Source organism: Meriones unguiculatus, chromosome 7 (assembly GCF_030254825.1).
Source record: "Meriones unguiculatus strain TT.TT164.6M chromosome 7, Bangor_MerUng_6.1, whole genome shotgun sequence".
Lineage (NCBI taxonomy): Eukaryota > Metazoa > Chordata > Mammalia > Rodentia > Muridae > Meriones > Meriones unguiculatus.
The window spans coordinates 37932143-37954303 of NC_083355.1; the positions used below are offsets into that span (position 1 = coordinate 37932143).

At 53.5% G+C, this 22161-nt stretch overlaps 1 protein-coding gene across 1 annotated transcript in view; it reads right to left on the reverse strand.

The window, feature by feature from the left end:
- Tmem132e (transmembrane protein 132E) overlaps positions 1-11290 on the reverse strand; it is a 52423-nt gene extending 41133 nt beyond the window's left edge. The window contains exon 1 of the mRNA XM_021642660.2: positions 9167-11290. Within this exon, the coding sequence (XP_021498335.2) occupies positions 9167-9233 (67 nt within the window). The 5' untranslated portion in view covers positions 9234-11290. The remainder of the gene's footprint in view (positions 1-9166) is intronic.
- Positions 11291-22161: the final 10871 nt, after the last annotated feature.

Sequence of the window (22161 nt, forward strand, 5' to 3'; positions counted from 1 at the left end):
GGGAGGGAGGGAAAGAAAGAAAGAAGGAAGGAAGGAAGGAAGGAAGGAAGGAAGAAAGAAAGAAAGAAAGAAAGAAAGAAAGAAAGAAAGAAAGAAAGGTGTTTATTAAGCCCTGTGACAAGTGCCTGCTGTTTGTTCTGGATGTTTCCACAGAGGACTCTGCCCCTGAACAGCTTCCTGAGAGATGGTTCCAGCACTCCCATGCTGCAGATGGGGAAGCCAAGGCCCTGGTGACCAACCTTCCAAAGTCCCTGGTTCTCAAGCCATGTGGCTGCACTGTGGTGACAAGGGTTGGAACAGACTGGGGTAGTGTGGAATCCTCCCAACACTTTTCCCATGTGACTGACTTCTGAGGTCTCCCTGCAGTCTGCAGGCTGGCAGAAACTCTGAGTAGAGATGTCTCTGCCTTCGGCTGATGGATGGGGTATGAAATGAGACTGGCTGGGCCTTCACCACAGAGTGAGGGTAGCTGGGGTCGCTGGGTTTGGACTCTGATGTGTTGTCCAGGAGTCCATAATGCAAGTGCCTCCAGGAACTCTGGGCCTTGACAGTTCCATGCCCCAAGCCTTGGGCCACAGGCTCCCCTTCTGCGTTTCCCATAGCTTTCCATTTGCACATTTGCAGACCAACACTCTAGACACAGAATTCTGCAATGCCAGCTCCTTGGCCAGCTCCAGAGGCAGTGCTCAGCCTCCAATCTAGTTCTGAAAGTGGGCTTTTCACCATCCCAGGTGATCCCTGAAATGACCGCTAATGGCCACTTTTCATGCCAAGACCCACAATTCCAGATGGAAACACTACAACTTCCTTCCACTCTGGACAGATCTGCAATTTGTTCCCTGACCTGGTCATTGTTAAGAATCCAGCTTGTATGGCATCATCTTTTCTCTCCATGACCCTCAACGTCTCGTGAGCACTTTGTGGAACACAAGGTCACAGTTTTGAGAGGTTTCCACGCAGAACAACCTGGGTAAGGATTGGCCACGTACGTGTTTAGCTTTTAGCCTCCCAGACTGCATCCCAGCAGGCAGCCTCAGTTCACCCATTTACCTCACCACTAGGCTCTGAGCACAAGACCTAGCAGCCATCTTGCCTGTTCTTTGTCCTCTCTGGAGAAGGAGACACCGGCTGCCTCACCTTCAGAACAGCATGGTGGAACCTGACCAGGGGCTCCTGAGTCACTTCTTCCGAAATGCCTCCCCTGGTCTCTTTCCCTGCAACATTCCTGGTCTCTTCCAGAGTGGCTCCCAATTGTTTGGTCACCATCTCTGCAGACAAGTCTCCTCTCCCCCAGGACATCACATTAGAAACCTCTTTAAGAACAGATTCGCAGGGACAGGTCGCTTCATCTTCACACTCAACATGGCGCCTAGCACACACTAATAGCATTAGTAATGATAATACTGACGACCATCATTTTTACCCGTTTGCTTTGTGCTGGTTGCAGCCTGAAATGTCTGTCATGTAGCAACCCCCAAATCATCGCAGCAAAGCCCTCAAGTGGACCGTTTTGAACATCGTCATTTGCAGACGAGGAGCTTAAGCACAGAGTGGCTAAGTAACTTGGGTGCAAATCACACAAGAGGCCGTGGAGTCAGGCACTTTACTGCTTGAGTGCAAGGAAAAGGGTGGATGGAGGAGGAAAGCTATGAATGTCACAGCCAGGTGGAAACAGAAGAGGGTCCTCTGCTAGCACCAAGGATGACTCAGTACCCAACACCAACTGGAGGGCACAATCAGTGCTCAGCAGACAGAGCAATGGCTGCCCAACACGGCTGTGTGGTCAGCAGGGGCCAAGGATGGGGAAGAATGTTCCAGGAAGGGCTGTCAGTGCCCCATTGGGGGGGGGGCTAAGCCCCATCACTGCTTGTCTTCTCCACCCTCTCAACCCTTTCACTCATAGGCTGGCTACTGGCAGTTTTTCCCTGTCTGAGAACAGCCACAGAAAATTGAGATCATTTTTCTGCTGTGTTGGCAGCAGAGAAAATGGCCATTTTTCCTATTTCCAACTGAAGAGTTTCTTTCCATTAGACAAAGGTCCCAAACATCTATGGCACCGGAAGAAGAATGAGACTGGAGACAGATGGACCCCCTGGCTGAGATGTGAGCACCAGGGATGATCAGTGGCTAGCGTTTGACGGTGGGAGGCTAAGCCAATACCAAGACACTTGCAGGTCAATGACGGGGTAGGCAGAGAGGTTCCAGAGCAGGTGACAAGGACGGCTACAGGTTACTCAGGGACTGGCATGTAGCAAGCAGGCTTGCGGTCTCTGAATGCTGGCAGAGCCTCTACTTCTGGACTACCACACCCCAATTCAAAGTGGTATAAAATCAGGCCAGGTGAATGCACATCGTGTCCAGGTCCCAAGGAGCAGGATCTTTCAAAAAGTTGAATAATTAGCCAAAAGATTAGAGTGTGGGAAAGGAAGAGAATGCTGCATGGCACCCAGAGCCTCGTGAGGTGAGGGGATGGCATCTGGCCTCCTGGGAATGTCAGGTGGCTCCTCTCTTTCTCAGTCTCGCTGACCTCCCACCTTCTCAAGTCGCCACACTTACCCAGGGCTCTTCCCCATACTCCCTCTGTGGAGACTTGTAGATACCGATGGTCTCACTTTCATCTCCTCACTCTTTGAAGTTCCTGCTTAATGATGCTCCATTCAGCGGAGGCTCACTTTGGTATGACAAACTGCTCAGCACCTCTAGAACTCCCTACTCTCCTTGCAGGACTTTTTCTCTCTGACAAGCATAGCATACCCAATTACCATGTGTATGTACGTACCTACCTACTGATGATGACTGCCTCCCTGCCTACACCCAAGAGGAGCTATCTAGCAGCTTGAAGAGTTTCACTCTACGACTGTCTGGATTGCTGTCTGCTCCCATGCAGTAAACACCAACTGATACTCTCCGAGTGCTGAGGATGGTGTCTGTGTACGCGTGGATATACTCATATGCACGGGTTGATTTAGACCAGTGGTTTTTCAACCTGTGGCTTGTGGCCCCTTTGGGGGTGTTTCCAACAATCCTTTCACAGGGGTTGCCTAAGACCGTCAGCAAACAAACTCAGGAATTTACGTTAGGATTGGTAACAGGAGCAAGACTGCAGTTATGAAGTAGCATCGAAAATACATTTATGGTTGAGAGGTCACCACAATGTGAGGAATTGTATTAAAGACTGGAAACAATAGGAAGTTTGAGAATCACTGATTTAGACAACCATCAAACACCCAGGGCACACCACAGGGCTTCTTGGGACACGAGGACAGCAATGGCAGAGAAAGGGTCCTAAGAAAGCCATGAGGCACAAGCCAGTGGGAAACACTCTTCAATGGTCTCTGCATCAGCTCCTGCCTCAGTTCCTGGCCTGTTTAGGTCCCTGTCCTGGCTTTCCTCAGTGATGAACAGCAATACGGAAGTGTAAGCCAAACCCTTTCTGTCCCAACTTGCTTTTTAGTCACAGTGTTTCATTATAGCAATAGAAGGCCCAAGACAGTGGCCTTCTGGATGGAAGGAGTGGATGTACTCTCTCGAAGACTAGGTTGGTGAGAAGGTGGAAGAGTGTTCTAGTCAAAGGGAATGCCATGAGAGAGAGTGTCTGTGTGTATAAGTCATTAAGAGGCTAGACATACCTCAGACATCCAGGAAGCATGGGGAGCTCAAGTAGCCTAGGGGTTCACAGGCTCCTGTGTCTCACTGTCCATGCCAGTGCAGTCCCTGATGGCAGGAGAACTTCAGGCACAGTTAGAAAGCCTGACTTTAGAGCTGGCTTGGCCAGGACTGCTGACTGGGAAGTGGCCTCACCCAAAGGCTACCTGGGGACACAGTGGGATCACTGACCTCACATGTAGATATAAGCAGGAGGAAGTCTTGTGTCCTTGCTCTTTAGGGTCCCACAGTGTTTATGCCTGGGATTGGTGATGGAGATGTCCATCCATCCTGAGGGACCATCCTGAGCCTATCATTCTCCCAGGCCCAAAGATGGGGCCATGGAAACAGAGATGGGCTGGTAGGCTCTATAAGCAAGTACATGACTTCACAGCTATTTGAACGGAACTGGAAAAGCCATTTGAGTGAAGAGAGCAAACGACTTGCCTATTTTCAGGAACCCAAAAGTTTGGGGAGAGAATGCAAAGAGAAGGACTCAGGTTTGATAAAAAGAGGAACTTTCTAAAAGCAGATAATTACCTAGATAATTTAGTAAAAAAAGAGAAAAAAAAAGCACAAGGTTTTCTTCAATTACCTTTTCTACTCTTGGCTCTCTTTTTTTTTGCAGCAAATTATTCATTTTTTTGCATCCATTCATTCATGCAACAAGCATTGAATTATCTAGGTAATTGCTTCCATTTTCCACTCATCCTGCTGGGTGCTGAGAGCCAACAGGGCCTGGTTTCTTTCTGTGTGTGTGTGTGTGTGTGTGTGTGTGCATGCACACACACACATGCTGAGAGACGGCAAGTTAGGAAAGGGAGCTGAAACAGACAAAGAGCAAGGCTCCAAGGCCATGGGTGCTCGGCTACCCAGTGGGTTGGCCTATTTTTGGTCTCACCTGCCCCTTTCTAAAGTCCCAGCCATCCTCCACTAATGACATTTGGCTGGCTGAGCACTGGCATTGGCCGGTATGTGACCCAATCGTGGGGATGGCTAGGCAGAGTACAGCCAGCTTGAACTGACGGCAAGGCACGCTCACTTTGCTTTGCAGCTAGAAGGACAGAGAAGGGAAACAGAAAAAGACATTTCTTTTCTTAAAAATACACATGCACACAACTGGCTCATTAATTTCTTATTAAAATTCTGTGTTGAGCTCAGGCAGGGAGGAAGGCAGAACTGCTGGGGATGGGGCAGAGGAGTGGGGGAAGGCAATCAAAGCCACGTGTTGGCATTTGCTGCAGGTGGAGGAGTGGAAGGGGCCAGGGAACTAGGAGATTAAGAATGCTCTCTTGGCAGAAGAGGAAAACAGATTCAGGAGGAAGTGACTTCCCTAGGCTAAGGCACACTGAGTATGCTACAGCCCGTGGACTCAGTCCATGCTATCTTACAAAATTGTTTCTGTGTTGAGGGGTGGCGAGCAGGGCAGGGGGACGGGGAAATCAAACTCACCGCCCTGCACAGGATAGACAAGCACTGTGACACTGGGCTGTGCCCTGTATTCTTTTACCTTTTGAGACAGGGTCTCACTAAGTTGTCTAAGCTGGCCTTGAACTTGGTCTGTAGCCCAAACAGGTCTTGGTTTTGGGTTCCTTGTCTCAGTTCTCTGAGAAGCTGGAGTGATGATGGATGAGCCTGTACCAACAGGCCTGGCTACAAAGCACCTTGAGAGGGAACAAGGAGGGTGGTGGTCTTCATCTGGGCTCTGTGGCTAGACTGAGAAGAAGGTCCAGCAGGGAGTGAGGCTCAGCCCTCCTGTTCTATTGGCTGCCCTGTGGTGTGTGACCAGGGTTATTAGGGAACACTAATTAGGACTGAGTGTCAGAATGGCTAGCCACTGAGGGCTATCTTGGGACTGGCAGAGTATTTGGGGACGGCAGAGGTAGCAGAAACTGCATAAGGGGTTTTGGGCAAAATTGGGAACCCCAGTTAGGCTAGGCTTCACAGATGGTTTAATTTCCAGCATTAACTTGCTACAGGAGTTCCAGACCCTTCCCTGAATGTCTGTTTCCTCATCAATGCATACTAGAGGGGGCTGGATGTGGCTGTTTCAGTGTTGAAAGCTGACAAGGCCAGAGCTGGCCCAGGTGGCTGGACCACATCCTGGTGTCCACATCCTGGAGGCAGTGCTTGTAGCCTCCCGCCCACTCTAACCTCATGGGTGCCTTTGCAGGGCACAGTCCTGGCCCTGCCCTTCCACAGAGCCTCCCAGCACCCAGCCATCCTTGGAACGCATTCCAGTAAAGCTCATTTTCTGCCACCAAGTTTAGAACACATCCCCACCTACTGGCCTCACGCATTAACAGAGCTGAGCTCCACAGCCAGCACAGGCCACTGTCTTTGGCCTGCTGCTTGCCCAATCCTCCTGAGATGCAGTAGGGTTGGTGGATACAGCCTTTAGAAAAAAGTCTCAGGGTGCGTGCGTCAGATAGCCTGTCACCTCCTAAGACAATGGTCCAATGTGTCACCTGAGATGTGTAGTCTGAAGCTTACTCTCTTTCCCTACCCTCTCTGTCCTTTACCTCAGTGATCCTGCTTCATCCCATCAATTTCTTCTGAGCCACTGCTGGGTGTCGGTAGCAGTGGAGATGAGGCCAGCATGAGGAAGTATGTGTAAGCCTCAGGGCTGGGTTGGGGGGGGTCTTAATGCATGTGGATGCCAGCTGTGAACTGGGCCCAAAGGGCAGCCAGCAAGAAGTGCCAAGAGAACATTCAGGAAAGGGCCTTGAGGAGCTGGGGGTGGTCTGAGAGGGTCCCTGGAGGAGGTGCCATTGGAGTTCTGCTTTGAATGGTGGGTAGGGGTTTCCAGAGGCAAGATGCTGCCTACAGAGGACTCAGGAGAGAAACAGGGGTGTTTGCAAGGCACATGGAGTAAGGAGAGAGGTTGGGAGCACTGTGGGGATGATGCACACTGGATCAAGATCAGGAAAGACCCTGAATCAGAGCAGAGAGTTGGTCTTTGGTCCCATGGGCAGCTAATAAAGGTTGCTGAGTAAGAGAGCAGACATAGTCAGCTCTCCAGCAGGCTCAGCCACCACCCTGACCCCCAGATTCCTGCTCAAACTAAAAATAAAGGATCATCTCACAAAAGACAGATACAAGAAAACAACCTTTTTAGCTCTTCTTCAGAGGCATCCTGGAGATTGGGAACACCTCCCTTTGCCCACCCTGGGCACTGAGCTGGGCCCACAAGGGGTTTGGGGCTCTTTTCGTACAAGGGTTCTGCCCAGCAGTCTGGCAGAACATGGGGAGGGAAACTGTGGACCAGAGGCCACATGCTGTGGCTGGGGGAAGGGAGATGCCAGCACTAGGGAGGCCACCCAAGGTCATCCTGCCCAATGGCGCCACTGTCGGACGGTAAGCCTGGGCTCCTTGGCCTCTAGTCTGGCTGTGTGGTCAGAACCCTGTGGCCTTAGTGACCCGCCAGGCATTATAAGCTGCAGCCCCCAACCCACTCCCTGAACCTTAGGACAGCCTAGAAAACCTAGAGAGTTGGCCTAAGTGACAGTAAGTCCATGTACCTTTAACGAGGAGGGGCTGGCAGGAGGGGCTCTGGGCAGCCAGTCCCACAGGGTGAAGGCCTGAGGCTCAGGTTTGACTCTTTGTTTCCAGGGTGTATTCCTTTCATTTTGCTCTTGCCTCTTGGCATAGGCTCAAGTTTTAAAAGTAACACTGAGGCATGGCTTGACAAAGAGACTTCAGAGCTCAGAGAAGGGCTTAGAAAGGGATCCAGGGGTGGAGACAATAGGGTGCTGCCCATCTCCTCCACTCCCTTCCTCCCACAAGTCAGGCCCCTCCATCCTGAGCATGCAAGCACAGTACTAGCTCAGAGCTCCTGGACTCACTGGGCCCAGGGATATCCACAGCAGGCGGGACACCCCAGAAGGCCTGCTTGGGCAGGGGCTTAGGAAGCAGGCAGCTCTGGCAGGCCAGGAAGGAGAAGAGATCTCGACAGCCAGGCTAGAGAGTACACACAGTGAGTAGAAGGGACCTAGGGCCAGCAGCTAAGCTGCCCAGGAGCCAAGGCTGAGCTGGGAATGGGATTCAAGCAGGGTTAAGAGTCATGCCTAGACAGAGGCCTGCTGGGCTGAGCTTTTGGACACCACCAGTACACACAACTGTCTTACCCTCGCCCACTGTCAATCTCCCCCAGGGATGAAGATCCTTCTCTGGCTGTACCCCTAGACCCCACTACGTACCCTATTCCTGCAGGTTATTGCCTGCTCATAGCTCCAATGAAGAAACAAGAAACTAGCAACCTCCAGCGAACCCAACCAAAGGCAAAACCCTGCCTTCTAGCCCATGGATCCTACAATATCTAGAGGCCACTCGTTTTCTTAATCTTTCAACCTTGAGATCTAGTCGGGATGAGTGATGCCTCTCCTTAGAGACCTCGGGGAGGTTCACAGCAAGCTCGGGCAGGCTCCTGGGGACTGCGCAGATTCCAGCAAAAACTGACCACTACACACTGAGGGTTCCTTAAAACCTCCAGATGGCCCGCTCCACTAAGGCCTTCTCCAGTTCTGCCCTTGGCTCAACCCTTGAGGTGGGGCGTCAGAGGTCCTCCACCTTTACCTGGGTCTTGGTTGGTTGGGGAAATGTCCTGGGCCAGCTGGTTCCACGTTGGGCGCGGCAGAGTGTCGCTCCCCTCATCCTTGTTTCTCCCAGCTCCCTTCCTCCCGGCCCCGTCAGCGCCCCTTGCCTCCTGGAGCATCTCCAGCTTGCGGAACCCTCCACAGCGTTCTCCTGGCTCATCTGAGTCCCCACTCTGGGTGGGAGAGGCTGCCCACCCTGAGACCCCCCCCTGCCTACAACCTTCATCCCCCCCCCCCCCCGTCTCGCTGCCTGGGCGCGCCACCCCGGGCTCCTCCTCCCTCCCTCACCCCTTTCCAGCTGAGCCCGGAGCCCGGGGCGAGCCTGGGGAGCAGACGCAACAGATTGCAGAAAAGCCGGAGCGCGGCCCCGCTGCCTCCGCGCGCCGCTGGTCGCCCGGCCCTTGCCCGCTGGCTGCCCAGACCCCCGCCCGCCTCGCTCTGTGAGCCGGCCGGCCATTGAGATGCAGCTCACAAGCCTCCCGGGCCCGACCGTGCGCGTCCCTGTCCGAGGCTCGCTGCAGGAAGCCAGGCAGCGGGCCGCGCGGCCCCGCACCCGCCGGCGCGCCTGGGCCGAGAAGCCGCGATCCCGCTGGTCCCAGTGGTCCCCAGCCCCTCGGGCTGCACGGGGAGCCGCGGCCGGGTGCCCAGGACCCGACCTAGCTGATCTCTAGCATCCCTCTAGATATCCGTGGGCGGACACGCCCCCAGGGTCTCGGGCTGTTCCCTGAATTCCAACTCGCGGACCGCGGGAACAACCCCCTCCTACCATCTCCCCTGGACCGACCTCGGTCCCCCACAGCTGGGTATCGCCGGCGGAGAGTCCAGGGGGACCCTGGGACGAGGGTGTTCCTTCCTCTGATTCTCCCTGCGCCCCCTCCAGGGGCGCCCGCCGCATCTTCACCCCGAGTCTGCGCCGCGACACTTACCGTGGGCGAGCAGCGCGGAGAGGCAGAGCAGGGCGGCGCCGTGGCTGCCCGACATCCCCGGGGCCATGGCCGAGGCGGGGGACGGGAGGGGTCCGTGGAGGAGGAGGGGGGCAGAGGTCCAAGGCGGATTGGTCTCAGGCTAGGCTCGGTCGCCTCCAACTCACTGTGGCGCCCAGCTGTGTCCGCTGAGGCTTCGGGGGCCAGCAGCAATTCGGGGACACTTTGAGGGGAGGGGGCGTCCCGGGCACCGCCGGGCTACACCCTCGGAGCCGGCGGGGGGCGCAGCTCCGCGAGGGAGGAGTCTCCACCTCCCCAGGCTGGTGCCCCCTGCAGGAACCGCGAAGAGAGGGGGGAGCCGCACGTGCGGTCCCGGGGCCCGGCGGCCACCAGCGTCCCGGGGGCTGCCGAGAGCCGCGTGCCGAGGCCCCCCGGCTTCGCCGCGTCGCTCCGAGCCGTAGTCGCTCGAAGGCGCAGGTCCCCAACGCGAGCCCGGCTCCGGCGGTAATCCCACATGCACAGGGCGGCTTTCTTCCTCCTCCGGGCGCTCTGCAGCAGCCCGGAATTATCCCAGGTTGGGAGCAGACGGATGGTTTGCTCTTTCCCAAAGCGAGAGAGAAAAAAAATCCAGGCAAGTTTAATCCATCCGGGGAAGAAAAAAGTTTCCTTGCAGGGATGAGGCAGGCGACGCGGGTCGCCAGCACCCTTAGGCGACGCCCAGGAGGAACGCCCGAGGTGGGTGCCTAGACGTCTGTCCCCTCGCGGTGCTCGGTCTCGGACTCCAGCGCGCTCTCTCCCGTCTCGACCCAGGTCTGCGCTAGCGCAGGCCGACTCCGCGCCGCCCGCCCGGCCGGGCTGGGGCTGGATGGCTGGAGGAAGGGTGGAGCCCGAGGCACCCGCTGCCCCGTGGAGATGGGGCTTGAAGAAGCGAGGGAGCGGGAAAGCCAGCTAAGGCGCCCCAGCTCGAGCCGTTTCTTCCCGGAGCGTCTCCTCCAGGCTCCAGCCGGCGAGCGTTGTAGGATGGGAGAGGGGGAGCTCAGCCCCACGGCGGCCCCGGGCCACCCCTCTCTCTCCTCTCCGGTGAGGTGTCGCTGTCTCAGCAGAGGGGTGCCCTGCCCCTCCTCGTACCGCTCCTCGCCTTCTCTGGGGGGTGCGGGGGATCTGCACAAACCTTGAACTTTTCCGGGGTTCAGAGTCTCGTGTGCCTCGTCCTCCCCATCGCCCCCGCCGTGCCCCCGGACAGCCGCTCTCCAGCTGCCTCGGTGCGGCAGGGCGCAGGGCTGTCGCTCTTCGGAATCAGTTTGGGCGAGCGGATCGCCGCTCCGGTCCCGACTGCGGGTGGCGAGAAGCGGGAGCGCGGCCAGGGGGCCAGGGGCACCCGCACCTGCGCAGCCCTGGCCGGGGAGGCAGCAGCTGGCGCCGGGGAGGCCGAGGGGAGAGGAGAGGGATGCCGGCAAAGGGGGCTAGCTCTCCTTGGACGTGGGGTTGGGTGGGGGAGAAGAAGAATCAAGGAGCGGGGGGAAGGTGGGGGGAAGAGGCGGGGGAGCCACAGTTGCCCGAAGCAGTCGCCGCCGCCTCCACGGCGCTCCTCCGTAAACGGTTCGAGAGAGCGAGACACACACAGACACGCTCGTCGCCCTCCTCCCGGGTCCGGCATCCAGCGCCCACCAGGACCAGAGCGGGCGGGCGCCCAGCTTGGCGCGCTCGCTCCCTTCTCCTCTCACCCTCCCCTCCTAGATTTCCCCGTGATCACGTGGCCCCGGAGCGCGCGGCCCACGGCTCGCGCGCCACGGAGACTCCCCCCCACCCTCCCCCGGCTCCCCTGTCTGTCCACGTGTCCATTCCGCATTCCCAGCCTGGGGGCGCGCGCGGCTCCTTAATGAGAGTCGGCCCAGGGCTGGCCTCGCCGTTCCGTTCCTCCTCGGCTTTATAGTTTTTTTTTTTTCCTCAGCGATTCAGGTTGGTGCTGGGATCGGAGTGGGGCCGGCTGGCTGCTGCGACTGCGGGCTCTCTTGGGTAGACGCCACCGCAGACGCCGCCGATGTCCCTTTTCAAAGGATGATGCCAGCTCCCCGCCGGGTGCCGGGAGATGTTTTCAGCGGTTCTACCCGAGGCGCGGATAGGGGGCAGCCTCCCACAGCCCTTGAGTCCGCGTGGGTCTCTGCAGGGCACCCAGTGGGAATCAGCCTCGCTGCCGCGCCCAGCTCCTCTAGTTGGAGCTCCTGGTGCAGGGGTGGGCTGGGGGGGGGGCAGAGGGATTCGCTTCTGCCTACAGGTTGTTTTGCAAACCTGGGCGGATGGGAGAAGCTGCCCCCCTGTACTCTCACCCAGTCATAGGCTGAAGAGGGAGGGGTGTGGGGCAGCCATTCACTCCCAACACTGCGCTGCTGTCTCCGTTAGAACGCAACCCAAAACAGACCGGACAGTCAACCGTCAATCAGGCATGAAATCGATGGCAGTGATTTGACAGCATTATTGGATGCCATGAGGGGCTCCTGAGAGGCTTGATCTCCCTGGGCCCTACTCTGGAGGGGCAGTCTCCTGTCCCATGGGCAAAGCCCGTTTGAGAGAATGGAACTTGAGAGTCACCCTTCTAGACCAGATGGAGTATGGGGCTAGAGTAATGTGTGATAGGATGCTCTGTCCACACCGTGTCGGCCATACTCAGGTCCTATCTAGCCTTCCTGATCCTGTGAGTTTCCTTCCCTCCCCACCCCCCAGAAAGGAGCATTTTAGGGAAATGGGCTTAGATGGCCGTGAGGACCTTGCTCCTCATAGCTGCTGATTGTCCCTGCTTGGATTTCATATTGGAACCTGCGTAGCAGTTCTTGCCCCTCCCCCATGGCTGGCTGACTGGAACTCAGAGGTGCAAGCAGGGAGGGCTGACAGGCTATCGGAGGCCCTAGGGACAGACCATGCTGGAGTAGTCAAAGAGGATGATTCTCATTAGGTCCCTAATGCCTGGTGGCAATTAATGTCACCTAAGGGCTTATTTAACATCCCAAGGAGAGGCAAGCCAGCTATCAGCTGCGTGCGTTGCCCCTCCCCCGTGTGTGTGTGTGTGTGTGTGTGTGTGTGTGTGTTGCTGTGTGGTGGGGCCAAGAGTACAGGATCCACTAAACACAAACAGCATCCTTCTGGCCCTGAGCACCACTAGCCCACTGGGGACCTAGACATGGCCAGAGGAAAGAGAACCAGTTGCTGCCCTTCTCCACAGCTTCTGTAGCTGACTCAAGAACCAAAAGGGCTGAGGGCTTACCCTACCCTCCTTGACCCTAGTTGGAAAAATCACAGTGTGTCAGGCAGGGTGCTAGAGACATGGGAATCATGAGTTTCTCTTAACCCCCCAACTCAGTTTCCCCTCCTTCCACCCCAGCTTTCACATCAGGACAGTGGGTTTTGTTTTGAGACAGGGCTTCTCTGTATAGCCCTGGCTCTCCTGGAACTTGATTTGTAGACTAGGCTAGTCTTGAACTCAGAGATCTGCCTGCCTCTGCCTCCTAGTGCTGGGATTAAAGGCGAGAGCTACAATCACAACAGTATTGTGACTGTCTCCAACCCCACAGCTGTCAAGGGGCTAGCCACGAGCAAGGGAGAATTAGCCCTTGTTCCCATGGACTTTCTGTTCTGGAAGGGACGGTGGATGCTGAGTGTGTGAATCAGACAGTGGGGATATCTTACAGTACCTGCTTTTCCTTCTGGAGAGGACAGAGGCTATCTCTGGAAGGCTGAGGGGCTCTCCCGTCCTTTTTTGATATGTGTTTGTGTGGTTGTACATGAGCCTGTGGAAGCCAGAGGTCATGTAAAGTCTCTTCCTCAATCTTTCCCTCTACCTTATCATCGTCGTCATCATCATCATCACCATCTCTATTATCTGTCTCTCACTGAACATGGAGCTCCTTGTTTGGCCTAGGCTGAATGGCCAGCAAGCTCCAAGGATCTGCCTGTCTCTGCCTCCTCAACCTGGAGGGGTTATAGGCACCCTTCACTATGCCTCACCCTTACAGCGTGGCTGTTGATGTGAGCTCAAGTCCCCTGCTTGTGCGGCAAGCACTTTACTGTCTGTGCCATCTGCCAGCCCACCCATAGTCCTGCCATCCTCGCAGAGCAGAGCTTTCTTTTCTGCAGCCCCATTTTTTCCACACATCCCACGGGGATCCATCCTTTATGGGCCAGGAACTGCCTGCCAGCTCAGCATGCCTGATCACCCAGTGGCTCCCCAAGTGCCACATGTCCCTCTTCTCCACCTCAGAAGAGTGAAGGGCTGTTCATGATCTATCTGGAAAGTAAAATACCTGAGGAATCCCACTTCTGCTGCCTGGGGACATCTTGCTCTTGGCAGCCACCTTCTGGGGTTCAAGGAAGAAGATACTGGTAGAAAATATATTTATCTTATCCAGTTGTCCCTATCCTGACTTCCATGGACAGAGGTTGGTTCCTTCACCCTGTCTTCCAGGCCATGTGACAAGCCTTTGTCTCACCAATAAGTTTTGGTCATTGGTTCCCAGTGAACCATGCCACTGGGAATTAGATAGCAGAGGTCAGGTGCGGCCCAGGCTGGAGGGAGAGACACCTGGCATGCGTGGGTATGTCTGGATCAGTAGCATTTTGCTGTCTTCTTCCTGCTTTCCCTTTCTGAGTGTCTTTCTGGATGGAGTTTTGGCAATGGCTGGGGCTATCTCTTTTGCCAGCTTCTTTGTGATGCCTGGAACAGATAACAAGGAGTAGGGGGAGGGGAGGGAGTGGGGCTCTGCCCCAGCACAGGTGCTCATTAAGATCCAATCCAGAGCCAGTACTGCTTCCCATCTGGCCTGACCAACCAACCCCTGTGAGAATGCCCTGGATTTCAGAATGCCTGCCACTAGGAGGAGGCAGGCTAGGGTGGACATTCCTCAGAGGGCGTTCCTGAGACCTCCAGGGGCTTCTCATTAGATTCCCTAAGTTAGCCCTCTTGTTATCATTGCAAACTTCACAGCCTGTTGATTCTGCCATTTTATAAACTACTTTGACTTTGTGGGGGTGTGTTGTGCGCATGTGTATTGGCTGCACTTAACCCCACCTCGTGTGTGTGTGTGTGTGTGTGTGTGTGTGTGTGTGTGTGTAGCTCTTTAATGTTTGTTTAATTTGGGAGACAGGGTCTCTCACTAAACCTGGAGCTCACTGTTTCATCTAGACTGGTGGCTGGCCAACCAGCCCTGCGATCCAGGTGCCTCCATCCATCCCGCCCAGCGCTGGGCTTAGAGGTACACATTGCCACTTCCAGATTTTTACAGGGGCATCAGAACCCACGTCTTCCTACTTGCACAACAAAGAACTTTAGCCACTGAGCCATCTCCCCAGGCAGAAACGTAAACGTTTTTTATTGAGTATTGTTTTGGGGATCAGAATGAATAGGCTGAGCAAGACAAACACCCAGATGGTAGAAGTTAGAGAGCCTCCAAAACCTCAGGGACCCAATGGCACTGAAAACTAACATCAGGAGTGCCTCTGATCTGCTGGGCACTGTGCTTGGGATTTCTCTTGCATTCTGTGGGTGCTTGCCACGCCCCTGTTAAAAAGATACTATTAATGTTGCCATTTCCAGTTGAGGCTCAGAGAAGGGATGTTTCCTGACTAGGCTGACTTGGATAGAAAGCAGCAGCCCCAGAGCAAACGTGGGGTCCTGAGATATGATATGTAGCTCCCTGACCATTTCACCCCACTGAGTTCCATAGACAGCAGGCTGCTGTCTCTCCCTGGTTGTGCTTATGGCCAGGAGGGTTCTGGGCACATACAGAACTTCTAGCCCAGAGAAGCCACTGGAGCAAAGGAGGTCAGTGCAATGTCCCAGGATGTCTGGGAGCAAGGGGCTGCTGTTTCCTGTGGCTCTGTCCACAGCAGCCTGTCTCAGCCTACCCCAGCACTGACTCACAACCCCATGCCTTCCATGTGAAGCCTAGCCCAAGGTCGCACGTGCATAGGATTATCATCATCCTCGCCCAGCCTCAGGCCTGCAGGCATCTCACCTCCCACTTCCTGATGGGATCCTAGCTAAGATTTCAGGGCCTTTACTCATCTCTGTTCAGGAGGGCGTCAGCAGAGACCTGCTTCCAGTTCTGCAAGGCAAGTTCTGCCTAGTCTTCTCCAACTTCTGTAATAAAATGTCACTGGCTGGGTGAATTAACACATTTACTTCTTCTCTTGCTGAAGGCTTGAAGTCCAATATGAAGGTGTTGGCAGGGATGCATCTTTGCTGGGCAGACGGATGACTTCTGTGTGGTCATATGGCCACTTCTCCGTGCTCATGAATCCAGAGTTTTCTTTTCTTTTAATAAGAACACCAGTCTTTTGGATGAGAGCCCCATGCCAAAGGCCTCATTTCAACTTAATCACCTGTTTAAACACCTTGTCTCCAAATACAGCTGCGTTCTGTTACTTAGAGGCAAAACTTCAATGTGTCAATTTTAAGAGTTCACAATTTAGCTCCTAACCGCATCTGTAACTCATCATCCACACTGGGGTGTTTCTGAGAGGAAGAAGAATGCTAAGAATAATGATGTAGAGCAGCAGCCTTACATGAGCAAGCAAGAGAAACCAGAACACTGGCCGCCAGCATCCGGGCCTCATCACTCATCTGGTTGCCTTGTTTTAAATCTTTCTTATGCTCTGAGGGTTTTGCTCTTCCCTGCTGAGGTTCCCTTCCCTGGTCATCACTACCTGGTGAACCCCACCCACCAAACATAGTGTCATGTGATCAGCTTAAGACTCTAGATCGGAATATGCTTCCTTTTATCTTGTCTTTTTCCCCCCCCTCAAAGTTAGGATTGAAATACATGGCTTGGTACAGGCCACACCAATGCTCTTCCACAGAGCTCGGGCAGGCCTCAGCCTTCTTTCTTATTTTTAAGGACAGAAAAACCACCACTAGCACACAAAAGAGCTAGTGATGGACCTGAAGTCCCACAGGTATTTACTTGACAGTCACAGGATCCCTATAAGAAGGTGAACCTGGCTCCTGCCCCTCCATGAATCCCGTGTGACACACCAGTGTCACTGCCTGGCTTAGCCACACAGCAGACTTAGGAGCTCATCTTCTCTTTCCCAGAGTGCTCGAGGCTCCAGGTGCATCCCTGGCTCAGTTCAGACCTTGGACTGAAATACCAATAGTCTTTGTTTGTTTGTTTTTGTTTTTTTTGTTTTTTCACATACGCACTCTGGATGTGTCTTCCTCTACCCAGTCATTGAGCAGGCTCCGCCCTACGCCTTGCATCATCTAAAGCCCTGTGCTTCCTGCAGCTACGTGTCTTTGGGGTTATATTGATCTGTCTGACTTTCCCTGCAGGGAGGAGACCCAGGAACACAGGCCTCCTGTGTGGCCTCCTGTGTTCCTCACTGTGTGTCGTTTGCCTGATGTCTCAGTCAGATGCCACTAAGAAACTGAACGTTCGTCCCCCTTTCTCCCCCTCCACTATATGTCCAGAGCTCTGATAGATGCACAAGATGGTCCCTGGCCTTAAGGGAGCCAACCAGTGGAAGCACTGCACTTCAGGGTTGCTGTATTCTTGGCAGAGGGAAGGCCAGGGCCCTCAGGAATCGGACAGGTGAGGGAAGGCTTCCTGGGGGAGGTGACATGGTTCTGCACTGGGAGAAGGAGTTGATATGGGAAGGCCTGGAAAAGAGAGGAGGTGGTACCAGAAGAGAGATCAGTTTTCTTAAGCAAGGGGTTGGAGGTTCCAGAGTGTCTTGAGAACTGAGAATGTCATCATGCCTCGGCACTGGACTGGGTGGAGTGGACGAAGAAGCTGAAGAGGCCAGCAAATGCAAAAGTCTGTGCCTGTGGGAACTGGACAGTTGAAGTTGTCACATACAGTCCCATGAAACTTCACAGGGAAGGGCAAAGACACCAGGATGCTTACATAGCACCATCATGTTATGTGTGTACATGCACCCGCCACCAATATACAGGATATATGTCATCTTTGCAAAATGAGGTGACACCAGAACCATCTGTTGATAGATGCTCGGGCCCACATTTTCCTAGAATCTTCACTTTGTTCCTCTCTCAACACACACACCCCTTCCAATTCCCATCTCTGCCTGGCTATTCCCTCCCTTCTTCCCTTGAATACACATGGCGAGTAAGCTGGGACCACCCTGGGCTCTCCGCCAAGAAAGGATTTGGATTGGGGCCAGACAGGCTGGACTCTGGGTTCCCCTCTTCCTTTCCACCCCCACACAGCTTCGTTTAATTCCAAGGCAAAGTGGTGGTTTTGTGTGTGTGTGTGTGTGTGTGTGTGTGTGTATGTGCTAGAGAGAGAAACAGAAATAGAGATGCAGAGACAGAGGCACAAAGAGACATAAAGAGAACATCGTGTGTGAGAGAGACAGAATGGTGTGTACAGAGAACACCATGTGTGTATAAGGGGACAGAGAAGAGATGACACAGAATGCTGTATGTGTATAAGAGAGATACAGACACAGGCACTCAGAGAGAACACAGTTCTGTGTGTATAAGAGAGAGACACACACAGAGAACATTGTATGTGTGAGAGACAGAGAACACTGTGTGTGTGTGTGTGTGTGTGTGTGTGTGTGTGACAGGGAGGCACACAGAAAATGTGTGTGTGTAAGGGGACAAAGAGGAGATACACACAGAACATTGTATGTACATAAGAGAGAGATACAGACAGAGAAATAGAACATTGTGTGTGTGCATGTGTGTATGTGTACATGTGAGTGTCTGTAACAGTCAGACAGATAAGAAAGCACTCTCTTTGTGTCTCAGCCCAGCAGCTATACAGCAGTAAACCCTGAGAGAAGAAGAGCGAGGACCTCAGTGTCTCCCATTACCTCTGCTGTTTCTGTCCCTCACAGGTCTGTCCATCCAGCACCGCCTGGCTCTGGGGTTGGCCAAGTCTTCTTGCCTCCTAAGGAGAATTTCAGTCTTGGCTGCTGCAGAGGCGGGACAGGAAGAAAGATGCTCTCTCAGTGCAGACTGCATGTCTAGACAGCCATTAGAGGACTCATATGTGCTAAGAAAGGAAGACAAGCCTCAGAGACTCAGCTACCTCGCCTGATTTCATACAGGGGCTCGGTTCAGACCTGAGGTGGAACTCATACTCTCCTTCCTGCTCCCCTGAGATGGGTGTTCTTGCATCAGGTTCCTAACCTTCCTCCCATGTCCCTCTTACCTGCAGGATTAATTTCAGCCTTGCACTTAGGACCTTACCACCCACCTCCAACTGGCCAACATACCCTTGCTTGGCCACTATTCTGTTCTCCCTGTCTCTGGTGGCTTTTCTGCAAGGGGTGTTTCTTCCACCCTAGATAGATCAGTCAGTCCCTATCTCTTAGTTAGAACTTACGCAGCCCCTGCCTTAGCTTTTTTTATTCACTGATAAAACCCTTAAAGACTAAAGTTGTGTTTCATTCGTCTTTAAACAACCCATAACACGGATTATGATTTTATATAGAGTTGTGGTTCTAAGTGTCTATTAACCAAGTGAGTGCATGAATGAATGGTGAACAAATGAAGGACATGCGTGGGCAACAGTTTAGATGCCAGTGTTCAGCACCCTGCCAGGTATTTTCTGTCAGTCCTTTGCATAGTCACTAGACTTCAAGTGTCACACACTTTTTACCTCTGTATAGACGAGAGGTGGCTGAGCTCAGTGGGATAAAACCATGTGCTTCAGGTTACAACAGCTAGAAGTGGCAGAGCTGCGGTTCAATCCCAAGTCTGGTGACTCCCAAATAAAGCCTCCGTTCAATATCTCTGCTCAGAGCACTTCTGATTATAAATGCCTCTGAAGCTGATCTCTCTGGGATACCTCAAGTCCACTTCACAAGCCACCAGGAGGACAGAGAGAGGAGGTTGGGGGGGGTCCTTACCAGCCTAGCAACGAAACAGCTCAAGGGAGGAAGAGCAAGGACCTCAGTATCCCCCAAAGACTCAGTGAGGTCAAGGACCTCGCAGATATCCTCACTTGAAGGTTCCATTGTTTTTCTCAAGCCAAATGAAGCCATATTCTAAGTTCAGGAGACACAGCAATGGGTCTCGGGGCCCCCATTTCTACCTTAGCCCTGGGTCTCTGGGTATCTCAGGGGTTCTCAGCCAACACTTACTGTGCATTTTGAACTCAAGCTCTGGATCTGGGTTGCTAAGTTCAAACCCTAGGCTGTGTGACCTTGGACAAATTCCTGTTGTCCTCTGTCTCTCTGTGCCCAGTTCCGCATGGTCCCTTGGGACTATCACTAGCACTCTCCTTAGCGTTGTGGTGTGTTGCGGTAGTGCTTGGCCCTGGTGCTCTGTAGAGCTTGCCAGTTTCATCCTCTACACCAGGCTCACCCAGACACAAAGCCTAAGGGGACCGCCCTGACCTCCTACAAGGATTCATTTGGGTGTACTGGACAGGCCTCTGAGCTCTCTGGGCCTTCCATGTAAGGCAAAGAAATAAAATTGGGCTGGGAGAACAGCTCGAAGGAAAGCCAAATCAAAGTGACTTTTGTGGTGACAAATGCTTAATAATAACTTTACAAATCTAGTTGAATTACTATGAATAACAGCCTCCCTTTTCCTTCTTCCTTTTGTATGGATACGGCTCCCGTCTCCCAGAGAGCACACAGCTACAACCCTGAAATTCACCCAAAAGAATCATTACTGGGAAAACAAACTAAAAATAACTGCAGAGGAAACAGCGCCGGCTCAGAAGCGGTTCTTTGGAGGTGGGGGCGAACGAGGCAACTTTTTTGGTTGCTCCTGGGATAGCAGAGTCTAATGTTTAAATGCGAGGCTGACTGATAACGTGTCCTGTCTCCAACCCTGCAGTCTGAGCCCCCAGATAATCTTTGGAGCTCCTCCTAGGCACCTAGTCCATTCCTGGTAGTCCACTCCTGTGACTATGCCTGACCCAGACCCATCATCGTTCACTGAGGCTTTCCCATGTTCTAGGTGTTTTGCTCAGCTTTACCGGCCTCTGATGCCTCCAGGCAGGTCCTGTTAACCCCCCGGCCAAAGAAAGGTGGGTGACTGATTTAAGACTACACAGTAATGTGGATTCAGATCAGGTGAATCACACAGGTTCCTCTGGGTAGCCCTGGGCGGAGGGCTCAGCTTCTCTAGGTCCCCGATGGATGCAGGGAGGTTGCTCATGATTGTGCAGAGTTAATGCGTCCACTTCAGGTGCAGCCTCCTAAGACAAGAACCTGGTATCTGTGGTTGGGAGAGGAACTTATATTGCCCATCTTTTAGTCTGGGTTCTCTAAAAGTCAAGGGTGATTCTCTATGAGAAAGCAAGTACTCATGGGTGGGACATCTCCCTGATGTGGCTGCCTCCCTTACAGTTTGGAGTCCTGAGGCAGAGGCCCCTCTCTATTCTCAGGTTGCCTTCTAGAAGAGCTATGCCTTATCAGACAAGGGTTACCTGCCAGGAACCATCAGCCCCATGCCTTTGGTATCTCTTCTCTGCACTTGCCACCTAGATTCCAGGCTCTCAGGCTGGCGGTGACAGGTGACTGATGGGAAGGGCTGTGGGATAAATGTGGGGTGCCCCGCAGCAGGGACTGAAGCTGTTTGTCTCCTCCGCAGAGATGGATGCCTGTCCCTGAGAAGGCTGATGGCTCTCTCCCTGAGCATACTTCAGTTCCCCATCATTGAAATGTGTCCTCATGATGCTGAGGGCAGCTCTGGAGCTGTGTCGTTGCTGGTCCATCTGTTTGCCTCATGGTCTCTATCTCTGTTTGTCTGTCTGTTTGCCCATCTATCTGTCCATCCACCCAGAAAAGATAGATGATATTATTGTAAGCCTGGATGATGCAACCAAGGTCAGGGGGAAGTGTTTAATTGGAATGTCAGAGGCTGGGGATTGCTCTGCTGGTGTGATTGATTCCCCAGAGGTCCTGTCAAGCACACGGTCACTGCCAGAGAGGAGTTATGGGGAGGCTGGGGAGGACCTTGGTAAGGACAGGGTAGAAAGAGACTACCAGGCTCCATCTGTTTCTGCAGGAAGGTTACCCAATAGACTTCTGGTCTTGGTCAGTGGCTGACCTGAGGCACAGAGGGGAAGCTCTGCACTTGGCCTTTGGAAGTCTAGCTGTTCTTTTTCCTTCTTCCTTCTTATCCATGTGGGTCCCTTGGTCTGTTCTATGTCAAGTGGAGAGAAGAGGAGCTGTCTGTTTCCTGACATAGAAAGATCACTCTCTGTTCACAGCCTCTCTGCTCTGACTGCAGCCTAGTGAGGGAGGACCAGCTGGGTGGCAACAAGGCTTAAGAAGGCAATGATGCCCCATCTAAGCTCTCTGGGAAACTTTTCTCATAGGTCCCAGAGACTAAGAGGTAACTCTGGGGTGGAGGCAGAGAGCTGGGATTGGTATCACCATGTCCCAAGAGTGCAGAAAGAGCAAATGTTCTGCTACCTCTTGGCAAGTTGGCCATGGGCTGTGTTGAGTATATTGAAGCCTAGGCAGGGTCATGGGGGTGCTCCTAGGGAGCAATAGCCATGGTAAGTGTGCTCATGTTCTTTTCATGGGAAGGAGTGAGTGAGTTGAGGGAAAGAACAAGGGTGTGTAAGTGTGTGTCGGGGGCAGGGTTAGCCAGGGCAGGGTGCTAAGGATGCAAAGGCAGGAACACATACAGGCTTGATGCAGGGTGGCTCCTACAGGGAAGAGCTTGAAGGAGGTGGATCAGGGGGTTGGAACCAGGCTTGGAGCTTTGGGGTGACATGAGGTAGATATGGGTTGGTACAGAGAGGTAAGTTCCCAATGTATGGTGGGAACTACTGTTCCCTAAGCAAACTCACTATGTTTTGGTTCAGTGATGGTAGCTGAGTCCAGGGATGCACTGTGTTATTGTAAACATGATTACCAACACTAACAGCATCCTCACTGCCACCATCATCAGTGTTGCCCTCACCACCACCGATATTATCACGGTCAACATGATGACCATCATCACCATCATTGCCCTCATCACCATAACTGCCATCATTATAGTCACATCACCACCACTACACCATCACCAC